Source organism: Stenella coeruleoalba (genome assembly GCF_951394435.1).
Source record: "Stenella coeruleoalba genome assembly, chromosome: 20".
Taxonomy (NCBI): domain Eukaryota; kingdom Metazoa; phylum Chordata; class Mammalia; order Artiodactyla; family Delphinidae; genus Stenella; species Stenella coeruleoalba.
In genome coordinates, this window is record NC_137166.1 from 48,829,540 (window position 1) to 48,850,593 (window position 21,054).

General features: G+C 54.1%; 3 protein-coding genes across 3 annotated transcripts in view; all 3 read left to right on the top strand.

The window, feature by feature from the left end:
* Positions 1–9,765: 9,765 nt before the first annotated feature.
* On the top strand, positions 9,766–11,611 carry APOC4 (apolipoprotein C4; the record flags this gene model as incomplete). Its single annotated transcript, XM_079906654.1, has 3 exons — positions 9,766–9,841; positions 10,917–11,058; positions 11,291–11,611. 3 exons carry the CDS (start codon positions 9,766–9,768, stop codon positions 11,445–11,447), a joined length of 375 nt encoding a protein of 124 aa, XP_079762780.1. The 3' UTR covers positions 11,448–11,611.
* Positions 11,612–12,566: 955 nt separating this feature from the next.
* Positions 12,567–13,413, top strand: APOC2 (apolipoprotein C2; the record flags this gene model as incomplete). The annotated part of the gene is made up of 3 exons (XM_079907827.1): positions 12,567–12,621; positions 12,792–12,951; positions 13,270–13,413. The coding sequence occupies 3 exons, from the start codon at positions 12,567–12,569 to the stop codon at positions 13,358–13,360; spliced, it is 306 nt and encodes a 101-aa protein (XP_079763953.1). The 3' UTR covers positions 13,361–13,413.
* Positions 13,414–17,716: 4,303 nt separating this feature from the next.
* The window catches only part of CLPTM1 (CLPTM1 regulator of GABA type A receptor forward trafficking), a 28,181-nt gene continuing 24,843 nt past the window's right edge, over positions 17,717–21,054 (top strand). The window contains exon 1 of the mRNA XM_079907546.1: positions 17,717–17,954. Coding sequence (XP_079763672.1) covers positions 17,883–17,954 — 72 coding nt within the window. The 5' untranslated portion in view covers positions 17,717–17,882. The remainder of the gene's footprint in view (positions 17,955–21,054) is intronic.

Genomic DNA, 21,054 nt, shown 5'->3' on the forward strand with positions numbered 1-21,054 from the left:
GCCGTGCAGCGCTCCGTCCTGCCCCCTCTGCCTGTGTGTGTCTGTTTCTTTGTCTCTTCGAAGTCTGTCTTTGCTTCCTTCTGCCCCTTTCTGAGTCTCCTTTTTTCTTCCATCTCTGCTCACTCTCTTCCCTGCCTCTCTTACCCTTCTGTCTCTGAGATGTGGTTCTGGAACCAATCCACCGGTGGGTTAAACCCTACAGTTGCCCCTGACTACTGTGGGCAAAAAAGCAACGCCCCTGAGGGATTTCCCTGGCGGTCCAGTGGTTAAGGGGATGCGGGTTCGATCCCTGGTCGGGGAACTAAGATCCCACATGCCCGTGGGGCAACTGAGCCCCATGGTCCACAGTGGGATCTCCCACGTGCAGCAACGAAGACCAGCCCAAAATAAAATGAATTCATTAATATTTTAAAAATTAAAAAGCAACCTTTCTGAGCCTCCAGGGGCCCAGCTTCACAATACCTGCTTCATAGCCTGTGACTCAAAAGACCTAAGATCGCTGTCATTAATTGTGAGCCATTTTCACTTTTTTTTTTCCCCCTCTCTCATTCTCCCTCCTGTCTAATCTAATTCGGCTTCTTCCCTCTCCTGGGCTTTGTCTCCATCCCGCTGTCCCAGAGAGGCTTCGTTTTTCCAGCTTCCTCTTTTCCTCCACCTCTGTCTTTTCTCTCTCCCTCCTCCAGTTTCTCTTGCCCCTGGTCCTGCTTATTTCTTTTTTCCCTTCTTCATCCGGGTTTGTCCTCGCCACCATTTTGTTGCATTTGTCTTTCTCCCCTCATTCTTGTTCCTTGTCTCCTCCGGCTGGTTGGTTAGCCTCTGGTCTACCCTGACGAGCCTACCGGGTGCTGGGTTCAGGCTGCCGGGTTCGGGCTGCCGAGAGAGGCACACTCTGCGAGGGTCTGCAGCAGGCCCCTTGGCGTTTAGGGCTCGACAATCCATTTGGAAATTGACACACAGAGAAGCGTGGCTGGAGCCTGGAGATGCCGGGCGCTCTCCCCTCTCACGTCCTCAGTTCTCCGAGGAGCAGAACAAGGTTCCCATCACAGGGACGGGCCAGGACTTGTATCTCCCAGGCCGACTTCTGCCTGCTTTGGCTCCAACACACTCTGCACTCCGAGCCTCGCCCAAGCTGCCTCGCTTGCCCTTGTGGAATCAGCCCCCCCCCCTCGCCCCCACCAGATGATTCACCCTTGGGGCCGAGGAAGGAGGGGAGGTTATCTGTGGGCTCAGAGGCAGGGGGCCTAGTCCCACCCAAGTTTCTGCTGACTCACTGTGCCCAGGACCTGGGGCCAAGTCCCCTGAACCTGTTTCCCAGATGTCAGTGAGGGCGGGGGCGTCAGCCATATCGCCCACTTGAAGATCTGAATCTTGAATTCGGTATGAAGCCGGCTAAGCGGAGAGGGTGTCCCGCCTCACTGCAGCAGCCCCCCACCCCGGTTAGTTTTGTGAAAGGAGGCTGGAACGGGGTGCTGTGGGGTGGAGGCTGACCCCAGCAGGGATCCAGAGAGACAGCCTGAAGTCCAGGAAGGGGAGGGAGAAGATGACGGACAAAGAAGGGGAGGGCACTTAGAGCCTCTCACTGAGCCGTTGAATGTTCTTGGCTACCCCCCAGTTGCCCCATCTGTAAACAGAAACTCCTACAGCTGACATGAGGATGAGACTGGCAAACTGAAGTTGGCGTTCTGGTCTCGTGGGGTGGGGTGAGGAGGAGAGGAGACATTTGGGGGATGTGTGGGGAACGCTGGGGGCTCACAGAGGAAGCAGATGTCTGGGAAGGCTGCTGAGGGGCCAACAGGGATTGGCAGCATGGAGCTGGCCGGAGGGCTGTTGCAATCCCGCCAGGGTGGTGTCTGTGCTTCCCTTTCACAACCATCCCCCTCACCCCAAGGCTGATACGTGCGTGTGGGGACACGAGGCCAGCCAACCTGGAGTCTGGGGCCAGGGCCACCCTCCCCCAGCGGCTAGGGTTCATTAGCAGTCAAAGGCAGCTGGGATGGGACTTCCCTGGTGGTGCAGTGGTTAACTAATCCGCCTGCCAATGCAGGGGACACGGGTTCGAGCCCTGGTCCGGGAAGATCCCACATGCTGCAGAGCAACTAAACCTGTGCACCACAACTACTGAGCCTGCGTGCCACAGCTACTGAGCTTGCACTCTAGAGCCCGCGAGCCACAACTACTGAAGCCCGCGCGCCTAGAGCCAGTGCTCCACAACAAGAGAAGCCACCGCAATGAGAAGCCCGCGCACCACAACGAAGAGTAGCCCCTGCTCACCACAGCTAGAGAAAGCCTGTGTGCAGCAACGAAGACCCGATGCAGCCAAAAAAAAAAGGCAGCTGGTAGGAAGGGGGACAGCAGCCCTGAGGGATTGATGTGGTGGAAGGAAAGGGCGGTGGTGCTTGGTGTGCGGAGCGGCCAGAGAGGGTGCACAAGAGCAGATGGGGCGTTTACAGGGGCCCTGGAGGCTTGGACAGTGGGGAAGCAGAGAGAAGGGAGTTTCTGGTGGAGTGGTTGGAGGGGCACACATCGGGAGCCTGGCAGCTGAGATTTTGCACTTTTGACAGGTTGAAAAGACCTCTCAGGCTTCCCTTGTGGCTCAGTGGTAAAGAATACGCCTGCCAGTGCAGGGGCCATGGGTTCGAGCCCTGGTCCGGGAAGATCCCACATGCTGCGGAGCAACTAAGCCCGTGAGCCACAGCTACTGAGCCTGCGCTCTATAGCCCATGAGCCACAACTACTGAGCCCACACGCCACAACTACTGAAGTCCATGTGCCTAGAGCCCGTGCCCCACAAGAGAAGTCACCGCAGTGAGAAGCCCACACACTGCAACGAAGAGTAGACCCCACTCGCTGCAACTAGAGAAAGCCCACGCACAGCAACGAAGACCCAAGGCAGCCAAAAATAAAAATTAAATTAAATTTAAAAAAAAGACCTCTGTCCAAAAGGGAGATTGGGGGAATAGAGACCCCAGAGAGCATCCAGGGAGGTTTGGGAGTCTCCCAGAGGCAGAAAGGTGGGGGAATAGAAGAGCTAGTATGAGAGTGACGTTGGAGGTGGCATGGGGTGGGCAGGAGTGTGGAGGCAGACTGTGTGACCCCAGATTCCCCTGAGCTGAAGAGGCCTGCTGAGAAGGGGGAGGGGACGGTAGAGGTGGCCTGGGGACACAGTGTGAATTGAGTTAGGGAGTTATTGAGGGTTACCGAGAGACACCCACTGAGGCTGGGAGAAAGGTATGAAGACCCATAAGGGAAGAGGGCACAGGGAGAGGGGAAGGCTGTCCCCTGAGTGGGGAAGGGACTCTGGCAGCTGGGGGTCCCCAACAGTCAGGGGAAGTTGGAGGTGCAGGTGCTGAAGAGCAAGACGCTTTGGGCCTAAGGCTTCAGCCCTGTGCCCCACCTGGTCCCCACCACCACGAGGGAGGGGTGAAGGAAGAGAGGTGGGTGGGCACAGGGAGGCACGTGGCCAGGTGAGGCTTAGGGTGAGGGAGATTAACTTGACCACCCCCCTACCCCCCACCCCCCACCCCCCACCCCCCGCCTCAAAAAGGTCCCGGGCCAGGCCACCCAAGCCGGCCTCAGTGCCCAGGAAGGAACATTCGGAGTGCCTCTCTGGCCCCACCCCACCACAAGGCTCCTTCTGTCCCTCCTGGTCGTGACGGTGGCTCTCTTTGTGGTTTTGGGAGGTTAAAGTGGGATGGGACACTGAGAGTTTGAGATTTGGAAGAGTGAAGCTGTCATGGGCCTGGGGCACAGGCTTAGATGACCCTTGGGAACTCTGGGGCCCCTTCTGTGCCCTGGTTCCCATGTCATCCCCCAATTGCCCCCATCTCTACCCGCCCAGCTGAGTTTCAGCGTTCCCTAAAGGCTAGTCCAGTGGGTGGCAATCTGCCCAGGGGAGCCCTAGCAACCGATGACGTCTTCAGTCTTGCTCCTCCGGGATTGGCTGGCTTGCTTTTACAGCCTTGAAAGGGCGGGGGACCAGTCCGGTGCTGAGAGCAAGGCAATTCTCAGCACCTTGAGCCTGATCTGGGGGTTCTGGTACCCCTCGCCGCATTCTAACACCATGACCCCCAGAAACACATTCAAGGATCTCCTTTCCCATCCCTGGAATCCCATCCTAAAGGGCTTCCATTTTGAAAATTTTTGCACACTTGACCCTCTTTTGGGCACTCCCAGCCCCAGCCCAGGCGGCCCCAGGCCGCATCAGATTCCTTTCCATCATCAGAGGAGTAACGTGGTTGAGTCAAGTCGTGAAGACAACGCAGCGAGTTGCGTTGAGATATTTAACGCAACGAAATTGAGATATTCAAAAAACAAAACAAACAACAACAAATTGAGACTCACATACCATAATTGTCACCCTTTGAAGGTGTACAATTCGATGATTGTTGGTATATTTGCAAAGTTTGCAACCATCACCACTATCTAATTCCAGAACATTTCATCACCCAGAAAGGAAACCCCACACCCTTTAACCCTCACTCCCATCCCCTTCTCCCCAAGGCAGGGCAACCACTAATCAGCTTTCTGTCTCTATAGATTTCCCAATTCTGTACATTACATATGAATGGAATCATATAACAAGTGGTCTTGGGGCTTCCCTGGTGGCGCAGTTGTTAAGAATCCGCCTGCCAGTGCAGGGGACACGGGTTCGATCCCTGGTCCGGGAAGATCCCACATGCTGTGGAGCAACTAAGCACGTGTGCCACAACTACTGAGGCTGCACGCCACAACTACTGAAGCCCACGCACTTAAAACCCACGCTCCACAACAACAGAAGCCACAGCAATGAGAAGCCCATGCACTGCAACGAAGAGTAGCCCCCGCTCACCGCAACTAGAGAAAGCCTGCGTGCAGCAAAGAAGACCCAACAGAGCCAAACATAAATAAATAAATTTTTTTAAAAATTAGGTGAAACAAGTATGCTAAATCAGAAACAAAACAAAACCTAAACTAAATGTGGCAGTTTCACAAAACCCGTCTGAGGCAGATATTGTCACTGCTCCTACTTTACAAAGGAAGAAACTGAGGCACAGAAGGCTAAAGTCACTTGTCAGACATCCCAAAGCCCAAAGTGATTAGAGACGGGATTTGAACCCAGGTGGGGATCCTGGGGCCACATCCTGACTGATTTCCTCCCCTGCCGAATCACCCTGCCTATCATATGGGCTACAGCTATGCACACACACCTGGCCCCAGGCCCCACTGGCATTACATCCAGCATATTAAAATGCACCCACGTCCCTTATTATATATAATTCCTATGAGGAGTCACACTGCTGTTGGCTAGTTAGTATGTGGGTATATTCTGTAGCAATTTCATTTTAAAAAATGCTAACTTTTGGACTTCCCTGAAGGTTCAGTGGTTAAGGCTGGACCTTCCAACGCAGGGGGAGCGGGTTCGATCCCTGGTCGGGGAACTATAAGATCCCGCATGCCAAGCAGTGCAGCCAAAAAAAAAAAGTTCAAAATTGTTAACTTTTAACTTGGTCAATTTTTTTTTTTTTTTCACCTTGGAACCAATCAAATGATTTCCCAAGCATTTTCCTAAATTCCAAAACATCGCTCAGGTTAAAGACTCAAAAGACACACAGGGGGGCTTCCCTGGTGGCACAGTGGTTAAGAATCCGCCTGCTAATGCAGGGGACACGGGTTCGAGCCCTGGTCTGGGAAGATCCCACATGCCGTGGAGGAACTAAGCCCGTGAGCCACAACTACGGAGCCCGTGCGCCCCAACTACTGAAGCTTGCGTGCCTAGAGCCCGTGCTCCGCAACGAGAGGCCCGCACACCACAACGAAGAGTAGACCCTCTTGCCGCAACTAGAGAAAGCCTGGGCACAGCAACAAAGACCCAACACAGCCCAGAATAAATAAAATAAACAAATTTATTTAAAAAACAAGGGGCTTCCCTGGTGGCACAGTGGTTGAGAGTCCGCCTGCCGATGCATGGGACACGGGTTCGTGCCCTGGTCCGGGAAGATCCCACATGCCGCAGAGCAACTAAGCCCATGCGGCACAACTACTGAGCCTGTGCTCTAGAGCCCATGCTCTGCAACAAGAGAAGCCACTGCAGTGAGAAGCCCACACACCGCAACAAAGAGTAGCCCCCGCTCGCTGCAACTAGAGAAAGCCTGCGTGCAGCAACCGAGACCCAACGCAGCCATAAATAAATTAATTAATTAATTAATATTTTAAAAAAGGAATCACCTTGGGAGTTTTTAAAATTTTAAAAAAACTGCTGTGTGTTATATGAAAGTTATTATGAGAGTAAATCCTAAGAGTTCTCATCACAAAAATTTTTTTTGTATTTCTTTAATTTTGTATCTATACGAAATGATGGATGTTTAATAAACTTGTGATAATCATTTCATGATGTATGTAAGTCAAATCCTTATGGTGTCCCCTGCATTGGCAGGTGGATTCTTAACCACTGCGCCACCAGGGAAGCCCCAAGACCACATGTTATATGACTCTATTCATATGTAATGTCCAGAACTGGGTAATCTATAGAGACAGAAAGCTGATTAGTGGTTGCCCTGCCTTGGGGAGAAGCGGGTGGGAGTGAGGGTTAAAGGGTGTGGGGTTCCCTCTTGGGGTGATGAAATGTTCTGGAATTAGGTAGTGGTGATGGTTGCAGACTTTGCAAATATACCAACAATCATTGAATTGTACACCTTCAAAGGGTGACAATTATGGTATGTGAACATCTCAATTTTTTGTTGTTGTTGTTTGGGTTTTTTTGAATATCTCAAGTTTTAAAAAATGAATGGAGATCTTCCAGACAAAGGCAGAAAGAAGAGATAAATGAGGGGACAGAGCAACCTGTCTTCCACCCCCCGACTTCTCTGCCACAGCCCAGAGCAGCCAGGGAGGTGAGTGGTGAGGGATGCTGGAAGGGAGGTGGCTGCAGGGATTCAGGGGAGAGGGGATGGGGTCCAGACTGAAGCAGGGACCCTGGCGTGGAGAGAGTGATTTGGGAGTCTGGTGGTGGGACTGACGATCTTGTGGACACAGAGGTGCAGGCTCCGAGATGCTACCTGTCCCCAGACACACATGCTGGGGTCTCAAGGCCCACCGCTCCCAGCCCCCAGTCCCTCCTTGTGACCTCTCTGCCCCCACCTCCCAACTGCTGTTGTTTTTGAGCTGCCTCTGAGGTCCACCCCGAACGACCTTCAGCCCATTCCTGCCCTGGATAACAGATGGGCAAACACTGCAAGCAGCAAACAGCTCATGCTGACCTTGGAGCCAGGGCAGGGTCAGAGGCCTTTTCCCCCCTCCCCCGGGCCCACCCAACCCTGGCCCTGCTTCAACCTCTTTCTTGCCCTCTAGAATCGGGGTGGGGAGGTGAGGGCAGAGGTCGTTTCTGGCTTAGCTAGCCAGAAACGGCTAGCGAAGTATGAAAGGGCTGGGTTCAGATTCACCACTTGGTGGCTGGGGAGCCCCACCCCCACAGCCTCAGTTTCCTTATACGTAAAATGGGAATGAAAAAGATGCCCACTTCATAAGGTCTGACGTTTTCAGTGAATTCATGCGCTGAAGCCTTGCGGTGGCATCTGCTGTGTACTGAGCGCGCGGGAAACACAAGCTTAATGAATAGCGGCTGGCGTTGGCAGCATGGCTCTGCTGCACGTCTCCTGTTGCTCGAGGCACTTTAGGTAAACGACCTGCTTTACTCTCCTGTGTAGGAACGTGACTCTGGTTCCTGGACGGAGAAACAGGCCCAGAGACATCAAGCAACATACACCAGGTCACACAGCAGGAAGGAGGTGGAGCCGGACTGTGAACCCAACACCATGCTGCTTCTCCTAACACCATGCAAAGTGGGTGTTTCCTTTTTCTTTTGTTATTATGGTAAAATACATAACATCAAGTTTACCATTTTAACCACTTTTAGGTGTACGGTTCAGTGGCATTGACTACATTCACAATCTTGTGCAACCATTACCACTATCCATTTGCAGAATGTTTTCAGCATCCCAAACAGAAACTCCAGGAGATTTTATTTTGCTGATTAGTGTCAGTGAGGAACTCCAGGGAGCATTCGTTGAGCAACTACTGTGTGCTAGAGCCCACGCTGGGGCCATTGGAATGGACAGCATTCTTCTGGAAGCCTCTGGATTTGTCCTGTACAATCATCCAGGTTGTGGCCAAAGTGGGGTTGTCAGATTCACCACATAAAAATATGGGACGTGGGACTTCCCTGGTAGTCTAGTGGTTAAGAATCCGCCTTCCAATGCAGAGGATGAGGGTTCGATCCCTGGTCGGGGAACTAAGATCCCACATGCTGCAGGGCAACTAGAAGCCCGCGTGCCGCCATGACAGATGCCGCGCGCCGCAACTAAAACCCAAGGCAGCCAAAAATAAATAAAAAAATAAATATTGAAAAAGTATATAGAATGCCTAGTTAGATTTGAATTTCAGATACACAACACATAAATAAGAGTATAATTCCCAAATATTGCATGGGACATACTTAGACTAAAAAAAGATTCATGGGACTTCCCTGGCGGTCCAATGGTTAGGACTCTGTGCTTCCACTGCGGGGGCACAGGTTCAATCCCTGGTTGGGGAAATAAGATGCCGCATGCTGTGCATGCCCCCCCCCAATTTTTTAAAATAAATCAATTAATTAAAAAAGATTCATTATTTATCTGACATTCAAATATCACAGGGCGTCCTGTATTTTATCTGGCAACCTTAGAGCAAGGAAGCCAGCCCATGGTTCCCTGGCTAAACTGTGCACCCCGGCTCATGGCTGGGTCCTCTGGGAGAAAAAGGCTCATTTTCTTTCTGGCTGGTGTTTGGCCCAAGCCTGATGTTGACAACCTCTCACTAATCTCTCCCTCACAGGGCCTCACCCAGCCTTCATGTGGACTCTGGGAGGTAGGCACTTACTACCATCCCCATTTTACAGATGAAAACACTGAGCCCAGAGAAGTGAATGTATTTGCCCTGGTCACGCAGTGAAGGTGTGTCTGGCCCTGTAGTCCAGTGGCCAACGGATCTCAGAGACAAAAGAAATAATGATAAACAGGTCTGATCTGTGAGCACTTGTGTTGCCAGACTCCACATTAAGAATTTCCCTTGAGGACTTCCCTGGTGGCGCAGTGGTTAAGAATCCACCTGCCAATGCAGGGGACACGGGTTCGATCCCTGGTCTGGGAAGATCCCACATGCTGCGGAGCAACGAAACCCGTGTGCCACAACTACTGAGCCCGTGTGCTACAACTACTGAAGCCTGCGCACTTAGAGCCCGTGCTCCACAACAAAAGAAGCGACCGCAATGAGAAGCCCGCGAACCACAACGAAGAGTAGCCCCTGCTCGCCGCAACTAGAGAAAGACTGCGTCAGCAACGAAAACCCAATGCAGCCAAAAAAAAAAAAAAAAAGAATTTCCCTTGTTCTCACATCATTTAATTAACGCCCTAAAGTATGGACTGTGAGCCCATTTTACGGAGGAGGGAACTGAGGCCCAAAAGAGGGGCTGTCACACGAGGTGGAGCCAGAATGTGAACCCAGTTCAGCACAGGAGGCTAATCTTCCCCTGTCAGTTTAGGGTGGTGGGAGGATAGGAAGGAGAAAGGAAGAAGGCCAGCAGGGGCGGGCATGGCCTCAGATCATCACCGTCACCTGGGCCCCTCTCTATCTGAAGTCCCTGCCAAGGGGCGTGGGGAGGCGGCCAGAGGAGGACTCTGCTCAGCGCAGCCTCCCCCTCCCCCAGCTCAGAGGGCTGAGCACAGAAGGACAGAGGGACAGAGGCCCCCAGAAATGTTGTTCCCTGGATGCAGGTCCCGGGCCCTGTCCTCCCTCTGCTTCTGCGTCCTGGTCCTGGCCTGTGTCGTGGGTGAGGAGGAGTAGGTGGGCGGGTGTGGGGACCCCGATGCAGCATGGGGTGTGAGTGTGACCGGCTGTGAGGCGTGCAGATGCGCGTGTGTGTCTGGGGGTGTGTGTCACGGGCGGCCATGAGTGAACAGTGTACACGGGGTTGGTACAGATGACAGTGATCGTGGATACGCATTTGTGCGTGTGTCAGCAGACGAGTATGCAGTCATGGTAAACATGTTAAGTCTGTGAACATGCATTTGTATGCTTGTGCGCACATGTGTGTCTTTAGGGGGTATTTATGCAAAAGATTTGACAGTCTGGGCATGTGGAAGGGTATCTGTGTGTACTGGTGTGTGAGTATGTCTGGGTTCTGCACATGTATTTAAATTGTGTGTATATATATATATGCAGTGCATCCGATGTGCAGGAAACCGGTGCAAGTGCCTTCTACATGTTAACCCCTAACTCTCACAATAACCCTATAAGCCAGGACCTGCCATTATCCCATTCTACAGAAGAGGAAACTGAGTCTTGAAGAGGTTAAGTCATTGGCCAAGGGCACACCACAGGTCACATGGGTGCCTCTGTACACATGTGTACCCGTGTACCCGTGTGATGGCTGGTCTCTGTAGGTGAGGCTTTGCCCAGGTGCATGGGTGCTGGACAGACAGGTGTGTATGATTCCTGGCAGAACCCCTGGCCCACCAGCCTGACATATGGCCTTGCCAACCTCCATCCCCGGGGACATCCTTCACTGCCTGCGGAGGTTGTTCAAAACGTGCGGGAGTCACAGGAGGACGGAGGGGGCGGCAAGATCAGGAAGTGAGGGAGGCATCAGGAGCGGGGCAGGGGGCAGAGAGGCGGCGTTACAGACTGAGGGAGGAAACCCCAGGCAGACGCAGGGGTGACGGGGCTCCCGGGCACAGATGGTGAAAGGAGATGACCGCTGGCTGAAGGGGGGCGAGGGGCAAGAGGGACATAGAAGGCGATGAGAGGACCGGCAGGAGCCACGGTGACGGTGAGCATGGAGGGAAAAGGAGATGGAAGGGTTCTGGGGTCCCAGCCGTCCCAAGTTGCCCTCTGATCCCATCTAGCATGTCAGCAAGAAGGGCCTGGGGGAACCTCGAGCCCCTCGCCAGAGCCGGCCAGTAGTTCCTGGAGCCTGGTTCCGGGCAAGATGAAGGAGTGGATGGAGTCGCTCGTGACCAGGACAAGAGAGAGCTGGCAGTGGTTCTGGTGCGTGTGCACAGAACGGGGCTGGGGGCCTGAGTCTGAGGGAGGAGGGGCAGGGCCGGAACTCATGGGTTCCCAGGGAGCAGGACAGGGCGGGGGCAGGGCTGTGACCCCTGGGTCCCAGAGGGGTAGAGGGTAAGAGGTGAGAGCAGGGACTCCTGGGTCAGAGGGAGGAAGGGGTCAATGGGGCAGAAGTCTCGGGGGGTAGCTGGACTTTCCACTGTGATGTCCACAGGGGCCCCAGGGCCTTCCAGGGCTTTGTGCATGATGACCACCTGGGGGACCTGGGTTCCCACACCCAGGCCTGGCTCCACAGCTCCAAGGACAGCCTCCTGAACAAGGCCTACGACCTGTGTCCCCAGCTGCTCTGCAGGGACAGCTACTGGGATTAAAGTGTTCACAGCCTCTGCAATAAAGAAGTTCTCCTCTGTCCCTGTCCCAGTCCCTCCCGGATGTTGCCAGAGATAACCCCACCCCATCTGCCCCCCGGAGGTTAAGGAGTAGAGGAAGTGACAACACGAAGTGACACACGTGGCAGGGGAGCGACAGTGGGGGCGGGGGAAGGAGTGGGGGCCGGTGGGGGGGGAATGACCCTGCTCCCCCAGTGTTGAGACCCACCACTGCAGGCTTGTGGGCGGCGCAGAAGACCTCAGGCTTCTCAGTTTGGGGTGGAGGGTGAAGGCTGGAGACCAGGCAGGGTTAACAAGCCCCCCCAGCGGCCCCTCCTTCAGCGCTCTGCGTTCACCTCGCACGGGATGGAGACCCCAGGCCTCATGCCCGGCGGGCACCCAGAGCCCCCATCGCCTCCACGCTCCCCACCCGGCCTGTCTCTCTCAGCGGTGAATGTTCAGAGTGGAGGCTTCCTGTGGCTTGACCTCAGGGATGTCACTGCCCTCTCTGCCCGCAGCCTCCCCCCCACCCCCCACAAGCAGTTCTGTTGGCCAGGACTTTGGCCTAGGCGTTGAGGTCGGGGTGGTGGCTGTGAAGGGGTGGACCTCAAGCGCTATAAAGCCTTTCTCTGCCTGATTGGAGCTGGTGAGGACAGCCTGCCAGAGTCCGGTAAGAGAGGGACATGGCGGGTGGGGGACTGCAGGAGGTGGCCAAGATTGTTAGAGCAGAAACTGCAAGAGTCAAGATATTAGATTCCAGTGATAGAATCGTGGAATTTAGAGTATTCCCTGCCAGTCCAGCGGTGAGGACTCGGGGCTTTCACTTCTGCGGCCGGGTTTCAATTCCTGGTCGGGGAACTAAGATCCTGCAAGAGCACAGGGCTGCCAAAAAAAAAAAAAAAAATTAAGATGTTACAATCAGCCATCGGGAGTAGCATCAGAGAATGTTAGGAAGTGAGGCCCAAGTCAACCAAGTCAAGCCATTAGGGGTTTGACTCAGGTGGGGGGGAAGGGGAGAGGGGGGTCCCAGGCTGGTATCCCTGAGCGCAGGGGACCCTAGGATTAGACACCTCCTGTGGCCCTGTCCCACACCCTCCTCAGCATTCCAGGTCTCCTGACACCATGGGCACCCGATACTTCCTGGCTCTGTTTCTCATCCTCCTGGTGTTGGGATTCGGTGAGTGTGGTCAGTAGGAGAGGAGGGGTTATGAGGGGAGGGATAAGCCCCAAGCATCTTCCCAGCCCAATTCTTGTCTGGCCCTGCCCCTGCCCATTCCTCTCCTTCCCCGCCTCATTCTCCCGCTGCTGCAGGCCCCTCAGCTCCCCTAACTCACTCTCCTCCTGCAGAGGTCCAGGGCGACCCTGTGACCCAGCAGGAAGAGACTGCCAGCCCTGCCGTGCTCACCAAGGTGCAGGAATCACTCTTAGGTTACTGGCATCGAGCCAAGGCAGCTGCCCACAACCTGTACGAGAAGACATACTTGCCCGCCATGGATGAGAAAATCAGGTATCACCCGCCTTCCACCCCCACCCCAGGAACAGGGACTCCCAGCCCCCAGCCCCTTCTCCCTCAGACTCAGGAGTCCAGGTTCAAACCTGGACCTGGTATCTCAAGGCCCAGAGATCTCAGCTCCCAGCCCCTAGTCCCAGTAGAACCTGGGATTCTGAGATGCCAGCCCTGTCCTACTTAGGGATCCAGGAGTTTGGGTTCTAGCCACGTTTTCCCACAGGACACATGATTCTGGGCCCCAGCCCCTCCTCCCTCAGACCCAGGAGTCCCAGCCCCCAGCCCCTCCTCCTCAGCCCTTCTGTCCTTTCTCCCCAGGGACATATACAGCAAAAGCACGGCAGCTGTGACCACCTATGCAGGGATTTTTACTGACCAGGTCATTTCTCTGCTGAAGGGAGAACATTAACAGCTGGGCCCCCAATCTCGGGGGGAGACCCAGCAACCCCTTGGGTCCCCTGATCTATACCCCATCCCACTTCCTAGCAACTCTCAGCGTCCTGCTCCCAACTCTAGCCTGACTTCTTATCAATAATAAAAAAAAAAAAAGCCAAGTTTATTCTTCTGGATATGGTTGCTTTTCTGAGACCTCAAGGTCAAGATGGAGGATCTGATGCTGTCCAGCCAACATTTATTGAGTGTCTATTCTATGTATATCGCCCTAACCTGGTCAATGGGAATAAAGAGGTGAATAATAATAATGAATAATCATAACAACAATAATTGGAGACTGCCTTTCACCAAGGTCTGGCTTTCTCTTCTTTTTTTTTTTTTGGCCACACTATGTGGCATGCGTGGTCATTCCCTGACCAGGGATCGAACCCATGCCCCCTGAAGTGGAAGCACAGAGTCTTAACCACTGGACCACCAGGGAACTCCCGGCTTTCTCATTTATAAAATGATAAATGGATATAGCTAATCTGCAGTGGACTCTGGCCATGTCCGGGTCCTGGGCTGACACTTTGAATGTGCCATCGCAGTGAGGTGTCCAGTGGCCCTGTGGCAGAGGGGAGAGCGGTGCCCATGAGTCATTGCTGAGCGTGGCAAGGCAGCGCCCAGGTTGGCTGAGACCCGAGAGGACAGAACTGTAAACGCTGTGCTCTGTGCCAGTTCCTATACATTTGTCCCACGTGTATTTATTGAGACACAACCAGGTGCTGGAGACACAGCAGGGAAAAGACCTGCCCTCACAAGACCCCCGCAAAAACGTACTGATTGGGTCCTGACCCAGTTTCACACGTTTTTTGTTTGTTTTAATTTATTTTTGCCCGCGTTGAGTCTTCGTTGTGCGTGGGCTTTCTCTAGTTGTGGTGAGCAGGGGCTACTCTTCACTGCGGAGCACAGGCTCTAGGTGTGCGGGCTTCAGTAGTTGTGGCTCGTGGGCTCTAGAGCGCAGGCTCAGCAGGTGTGGCGCACGGGCTTAGCTGCTCCGCAGCATGTGGGATCTTCCTGGACCAGGGCTTGAACCCGTGTCCCCTGCATTGGCGGGCGGATTCCCAACCACTGCGTCACCAGGGAAGTCCGTCACATGGTTTTATTGATTACCGTTTTGTGGCATGCTTTTTAGCTGTTCTCTTCTTATTAGCAATAGTAATAACACTTCCTGAGCTCCTACTCAGGGCCAGGAGCTCTGATCCATCCTGAGCCACACATAGAGAGGCTGAGGGGGTGGAAGGCAGAGGATGAACAAGAGGACCCATGGATAAGATAACTTGAGACAGCAATGCGGGCCATGAAGAAAAGGAGAGGAAGTGAGTTCAAGGTCTGGGGGCGGCCACCTTGGGTTGGGGCACGGGGAGAGCCCTCTAGAGGACCCAGCTGGGCTGGTCACAGGGCATGCGTCACAATGCAGTGTGGTAAGGACTACTGTTGATGGCAAGGAGGGGGAGGGGAGTACTCACTTGGCTCCCAGGTCTGAGCAGATGGAAGAGGGTATCTGGGCAGTGGGGGATTACAGGTCAAAAGCACAGGGTGCAAATAAGAGCAGAGGCCCTGCAGTCTGAGAGAGGACAGTGCTGGGGCACATGGTTAGATGGGCTAAGAGCCTGGACTCCTGCATCTGGAGGGAGTAGAGAGTGGTCCTGGGCCGCCAAGTCCTATGCGCGGGGCTATTGGCCTCTGAGGATGCGGGGCCTCTATTCTCCTAACAGACTTGGCATAAACTTCCAGCCAGCCTTTTCAGTACTCTTGGGGCAGTTTTCCCAGGTTCTGGGGCTGGGCAGCTGTGAATCTAGCAGAAAACAGGGGCCTTGGGGAAGGGTTGTGAGAAATGCCCCCAAGTCCCCAGGGCCTGGGAAGAGCTGAGGCTGCCAAGCCCAATGGGTGATGGGGAGGGGGGAACCCTGGAGGAACAATCCCTGCTCTGTCCACTTGTTTCCCACAGACTCAAGCCAAACCAAACCACTGCCCAGGCCAGTTCTGCTTCCAACCAATCCTGCTGTACCTCCCAGACTCCGCCTTCCTTTCTCAGGCTCCCAACCCCAGTCCCACTCCCTTCAGGACCCCAGGAGTCCAGGCCCCAAGACTCCTCCTCCCCCAGAACTCAGGACCTCCAATCCATTCTCCTCAGGACCGAGAAGTTCAGGTCCCCAGCCCCCTTAGAACCTGAAATCCCAGCCTCTGGTTGGTGTTGGGCGTCCCCTAGTGGAGCGCAGTGTGGGTCTGGCCTGTGATTCACTTAACAGTTAGTAGGAATGGAAGAATTTACTTGGTCACTCAGCAGACATGGGGGAGGGCTTTACAAGGGCCCCATCTGAGGTCACAGTCTAGCTAAGAGCCTCTAGTGTTCCAACAGATCAGGACTCTGCGGTATATGAGACAGGACGTTAGGGGACCTAGAGCTGAGAGCAGAGATGGGGTAACAATGAAACCGGAGAAGATGAGCTTCAAAGCCCCTCACCTGCCTGGGCTTTCTGTGGTTCTCTACTTATATGTGTACGTGTAATTTTGTACTTTTAAAAAAGAAGCCCACAAAAATCTCAATTTGCCCATCTTCTGGGGGACTTCATCAGTATGTTCATTTCATCCCTAGACTTGAAGACTGGGTCTACAATTTCACAGAATCGTTATTACTGTCATTGTTGTCTGTAAGAGAAGGGGACCGGGCAAGTTTTCTTTTAAAAAAAAATTAATTAATTAACTAATTAATTAATTTGGCTGCGTTGGGTCTTCGTTGCTGTGCGAGGGCTTTCTTCGTTGGGGTGGGTGGGCTTCTCACTGCGGTGGCTTCTCTTGCTGCAGAGCACCAGCTCTAGGTGCGCGGGCTTCAGGAGTATGGAGTTCGCGGGTTCTAGAGCACAGGCTCAGTAGTTGCGGCACGCGGGCTTAGTTGCTCCGCAGCACTTGGGATCTTCCTAGACCAGGGCTTGAACCTGTGTCCCCTGCATTCGTAGGTGGATTCTTAACCACTGCGCCACCAGGGTAGTCCCAAGAAGTTCTCCAAGGTTTCTTCTTGTCCTTATGTTGGTTCACAGAGGTAATTCATTCATCTTCCCCACTCAAAGTTTCATCCTTTCACTCGGCAATCATGCCCTGGGACAGTGCTGGAGACACACCCATCTCTGTCAGTGATGACACAAAGTGGGCAGGGTGTGGGGGGGGAGTCCAGGGATCTAGGAGGACTGGGAGGCGGTGCCCCGCCCAGTCTGGGGGCCAGGGAGGAGGGATAATACTATTGAGCTGAGACCGCGAGGAAAGTGGAGGATTATCAATAGACAGTAAAATGATAAATAAATAATTAAAATATCTCTATGCAAAGCCTGCGCTCCTTTTCAGATAATATGTAAAGTTCATAATAACAGTGCGTGATACTGATCACTTAGCCCCACACGGAGAACCCGGGCCAGGTGTTTTATATTCTTGATTTCACTGGGTCTTCCCAATAACCCGACGGGGCAAAGGCGGAGAGGAATAGCGGGTACCATTATAATGCCTAGCTTATAAAAGAGGAAGAAAATGAAGCCCAAAGAGATAGGTCACTTGTCCGGGATCATTTCGTCGGTCAGTAGCACAACCAGGGTCTGAACTCAGGTCAGACTTCCACCCAATTCATTGGTGAAGGTTTAAAAGCCGCTGAGTCTTCTGTCCTCTCTGGGCCTCCATAATTCCTTCTCCGGGCCAAGGGTCTTTCAACACGTGTCCAAGCCCGGAGCTGTAGGAAGATAGCTAATGAAAAAGTACGGAGTTCTTAGAGCCCTTGAAGCCGAGGCCATAGCCGCGAGGTTTACCAGAAAGCGGACCGCTTAGGGAACGCGCATGCGCATTAAACTAGGCGGCCCGAAAGCTTAGGGAGGGGCTGACAAGGTCCGATTTGGAAGTGTGGTGGCGTGAGAACACTGAAGTAGTAACTAAATGCACAGAACTATAACCTAGGGAGACTTGTCGGAGGAAAGGGCTGTGTTACGAAGAGGGGTCTGAAAGCGAAGCCACCGACCAAGGATCCTGCCCTCCGAGTCTTGGGTGCGGAGGCCAGGAAGGTTCCTTTAACGCAGGAGGGGCGTGGTTCAAGTGGAGCGTCTCTAAGAGTTACGGTGGCCGGGAAAGCTCAAGAACTTGGAACTTAAAGAATAGGCGGGGCAAAGTGGACAGGATGACCCAGGAGGCTCGTATAACTGGAAGAAGCGGGTTATTCGTGGGGGCAGAAAGAACGCAGGCTGTGGGAAGCGTACATGTTGGCCAAGAAAGCCCTGGGAGTTCGGGGCATGCAGTGTGTCTACTACGCGAAAACAAACAGGCTGCGACGCGACGGAGAGTACGGTGGCCTGCTTGGTCTTTTCATAGACTTTAGCGGCTCCTGAGAGGCGTGGCTGAGGCGCTCTTGCGGGTTACGGTGGCCGGCAGGTCGGGGAAAGCGTGAAATCTCGCGCGATCGCGCTGGAGCCGTCGGGGACGGGGCGGGGCTGGCGGCGGGGGCGGGGACCCGGAGCGGGAAGATGGCGGCCGCGCAGGAGGCGGACGGGGCCGGCAGCGCCGTAGTGGCGGCCGGGGGAGGCAGCTCCGGTCAGGTACGGAGGCCGAGAGGGGCCTGAGGGGCTCTTCCCCACCCGGGGGGCCTCCCACGGGGCGTGTCCTGCCTCTTTTCACAGAATCCTGTGCACTGGGGGCTCCTTGCCCATAGGGACCTTGAATACCGGGCCCAGGTGGGGCCGGGCAGCCCGGGAGGCTGGACAGTGTAGGGAGCGGGGCCCTGTTGCGCGCCGGGTCCCCTGCATGCTCGCGCCGGGCGGCCACCAGGCTCGTTGCTCGAGGTGAGGACACAGTGGCGCGGAGGGGCGCAGACTTGTACCCAAGCGCCCTGGGTTCTCGACTCCGTGATTCCAGGCTGCAGGACAGTTCCTAGAATGGGCTGACGTTCACGGGGTGCTCTAGGTGTGGGCAATGATTGATTGATTGGGAGTTTTCTAACTCTGGGGAAGTCAGGTAATTATCGTGGATAAGGGCACGCGCTGCGGAGGCTGACAGACCCATTTTATAGTCAGGAATCCAAGGAACAGACAGAGGCGCCTACAGAAGGTCACCCAGGTTAGCTCTGGGATCCATTCCCTGTAGAACTTACCAGTCATTGCTGAAGCAAGGTGGTCGGGACTGAGATGGGTTTATTTTCAGCATAAACTAGTCCTATGCCGGAATTCGTCCTGGTACTGATGACTTCTGACCCATTGCCACTTGAACTAAACTGAGGCTGCAGCACATACTAGTTCAGGCAGCCACCCTTCAGACGTTTAGGGAATCGATGGAGTGACAGGGAGGTGCTGTCGACCCACCCACTGGGATGTCACTGACACGTGGGAGGCAGCACAGGGGAGAAGAGTGCAGGTTGGGAGGGGAAAACGAAACTGAAGCTGACACTCTGTGACCTTGGAAAGTTCCTTTCCCCCTTCATTTCTCCAGTGGTAAATGGAGGGATTGGATAGGAGGGCCAGCCCTCTGATGGGCCATGAAGATAGCTCCAGCCATGTCCCTTCATCAGTGGAGTGAGAGAGAAGACTGGTGTGTAAACAAAGAATTATAATCCTGGATGACAAGGATGGTGACAAAAAGTCTGTGTCAGAAACTGAGGGAGCCCAGAGGAGGAGCAAATAATATCACCTGGGGAGGACACTAGTGTGAGATTTGTGTGACAGAGCCAGCATCCCTGGTCTGGATCTTTTCAGCATCTTCAGCCAGGGCCTGGCCCTGGGGGCAGCCCTAGGAAATGTTCGTCTCAATCTTTAGGGGCTTCCCAGTCTCGCTGAAAGAAGGTCTTTTCCCCCTCTGCGTTTCTGTTGATTATTGGGTGGGGGGTGATCGGAGAGACTAGGGCTCAGGGTGCCCTGATTGCCCTGAGCTTACAGAGGACCCCTCCCCCACAAGATCGCCTCTTGTCCCACTTCTGCTTAAAATCTTTCAAGACTTATTCCTTTGCTTTCAGGATTAAGTACAAATTCTTTGGTAGATCAAGGCTTTGCGTGATCTGCCCTTTTTCCTCAGACTGGGCTAGGATTTCTCAGCCTCAGCACTATTGACGTTTGGGGTTGGATAATTCTTCGTGGTAGGAGGCCGTCTTGTGCATTGTAGGATGCTTAGCAGCACTGCTGGCCATGCTAGATATCAGTAGCACACACATCTGCTTCCCCAGTTGTGACAACTAAAAATGTCTCCAGATGTTGCTAAATGTCCCCTGGGGGGCAGAATTGTCCCTGCTTGAGTCACTGGACAAGAGGAGCGTCAGCCACCGTGAAGCTCTTTTATTTCCAGGAGTGTGCCTTGCGCTCTCTCTGCACCTCGTAGCCTTTGCACATGCTTCTCTTTACCTGCCTGATCCTTATTAGTCCTGTGCATCTCAGGTGTTCTCTCCCCTAGGAAGCCTCTCTGACCCTCTCAGACTGGGTCAGGGCTCCAACAGTCCCTGGGCTCCTCTGTCCCAGCCCTGCCCACTCTGGGTTGTCACTGTCTGTCTCCTCCAGTGGACTGGGAGCCCCTGGAGGGTAGAGCAGGAACTGTCTTGGTCACCACTGTGTGCCCAGCGCTTCCCAGCTCCGGACCAGGCACAGAGCAAGCCCTCAGCGTTAGTGGAATGAATGGGTCTTGAGGCAGAGGCTGGGCTGAGGTGGAATTCCCACGGTGGATCCAGGCAGTCAGGGAGGATGCCCTGACTTCCTCCCAGCCCCGGCCCAGTCTCGTGGCCTCAGCTGCTTCCTGGGCCCCTTAGTGGGTGTTCTGGGGATTGTGTGTGAGAGTGGGCTCGTGGGTGCAAGAGCAGGAACTGCTTCTTAGTCACTGCAGTGTCCGCAGCCACCGCTGCCCTCTCCTGGCTCATGCGCAGACCCTCAGCAATCTCCTGCCCCAGCCAGCCTGCTCCTCCTTCAGGCAGGGACTCAGACACCAGGCCCACAGCTCTGGCAATCATTGCTTCAGCTAACGTGGGTTGAGTCCCCACTACATGCTAGTCCCCATGCTGATGCTATGGCTATGAACAAAACAGAGGCCCTGCCCTCTTGGAGCCCATGTATTTGTTGAGGGCTGGGAGTGGGGTGGGGTTGGGGACAGGGACAGTGAACAAGGTAAATAAGAAAAGTATACAGCGGTTCGGATGGTGCTAAGTGCCATGGGCAGAACTAAAGGTGGGGAGGAGCATAGGAAGAGAGGGGTGGGTAGGAGGTTGCCATTTAAATACAGTGGTCTGGGAAGGGCTTTCTGAGGAGGTGACGTTTGAACAAAGACCTAAAGGAGATGAGGGAGGGAGTCACACATATGGTGGGGGAAAGCCTTTTAGGTAAAGAGAACAGCCAGTGCAAAGGCCCTGAGGTGGAACAGGTGTGATGAGGGAGCAGCAGGGAGGCTGATGTGGCTGGAACTGGTGACTGAGGGGAGAGGGGTGAGAGCAGATGGGCACAGAGGATCATGCCAGGCCTCAGAGGCCATGGTGACAACTTTGCCTGTACTCTGAGGGAAGTGGAGCCACAGGAGAGTTACCTTTTTATTGAAGTGTAATTTAGATGCCGTAACATTCACCTGTTGTCAGTGTAGAGTTCAGTGGCTTTCAGCACATTTATGCAGTTGTGCAGTACAGTCACCACCACCGTGTGGTCTGAGAACACTCCCATCCCTGCAAAACACTCCCTT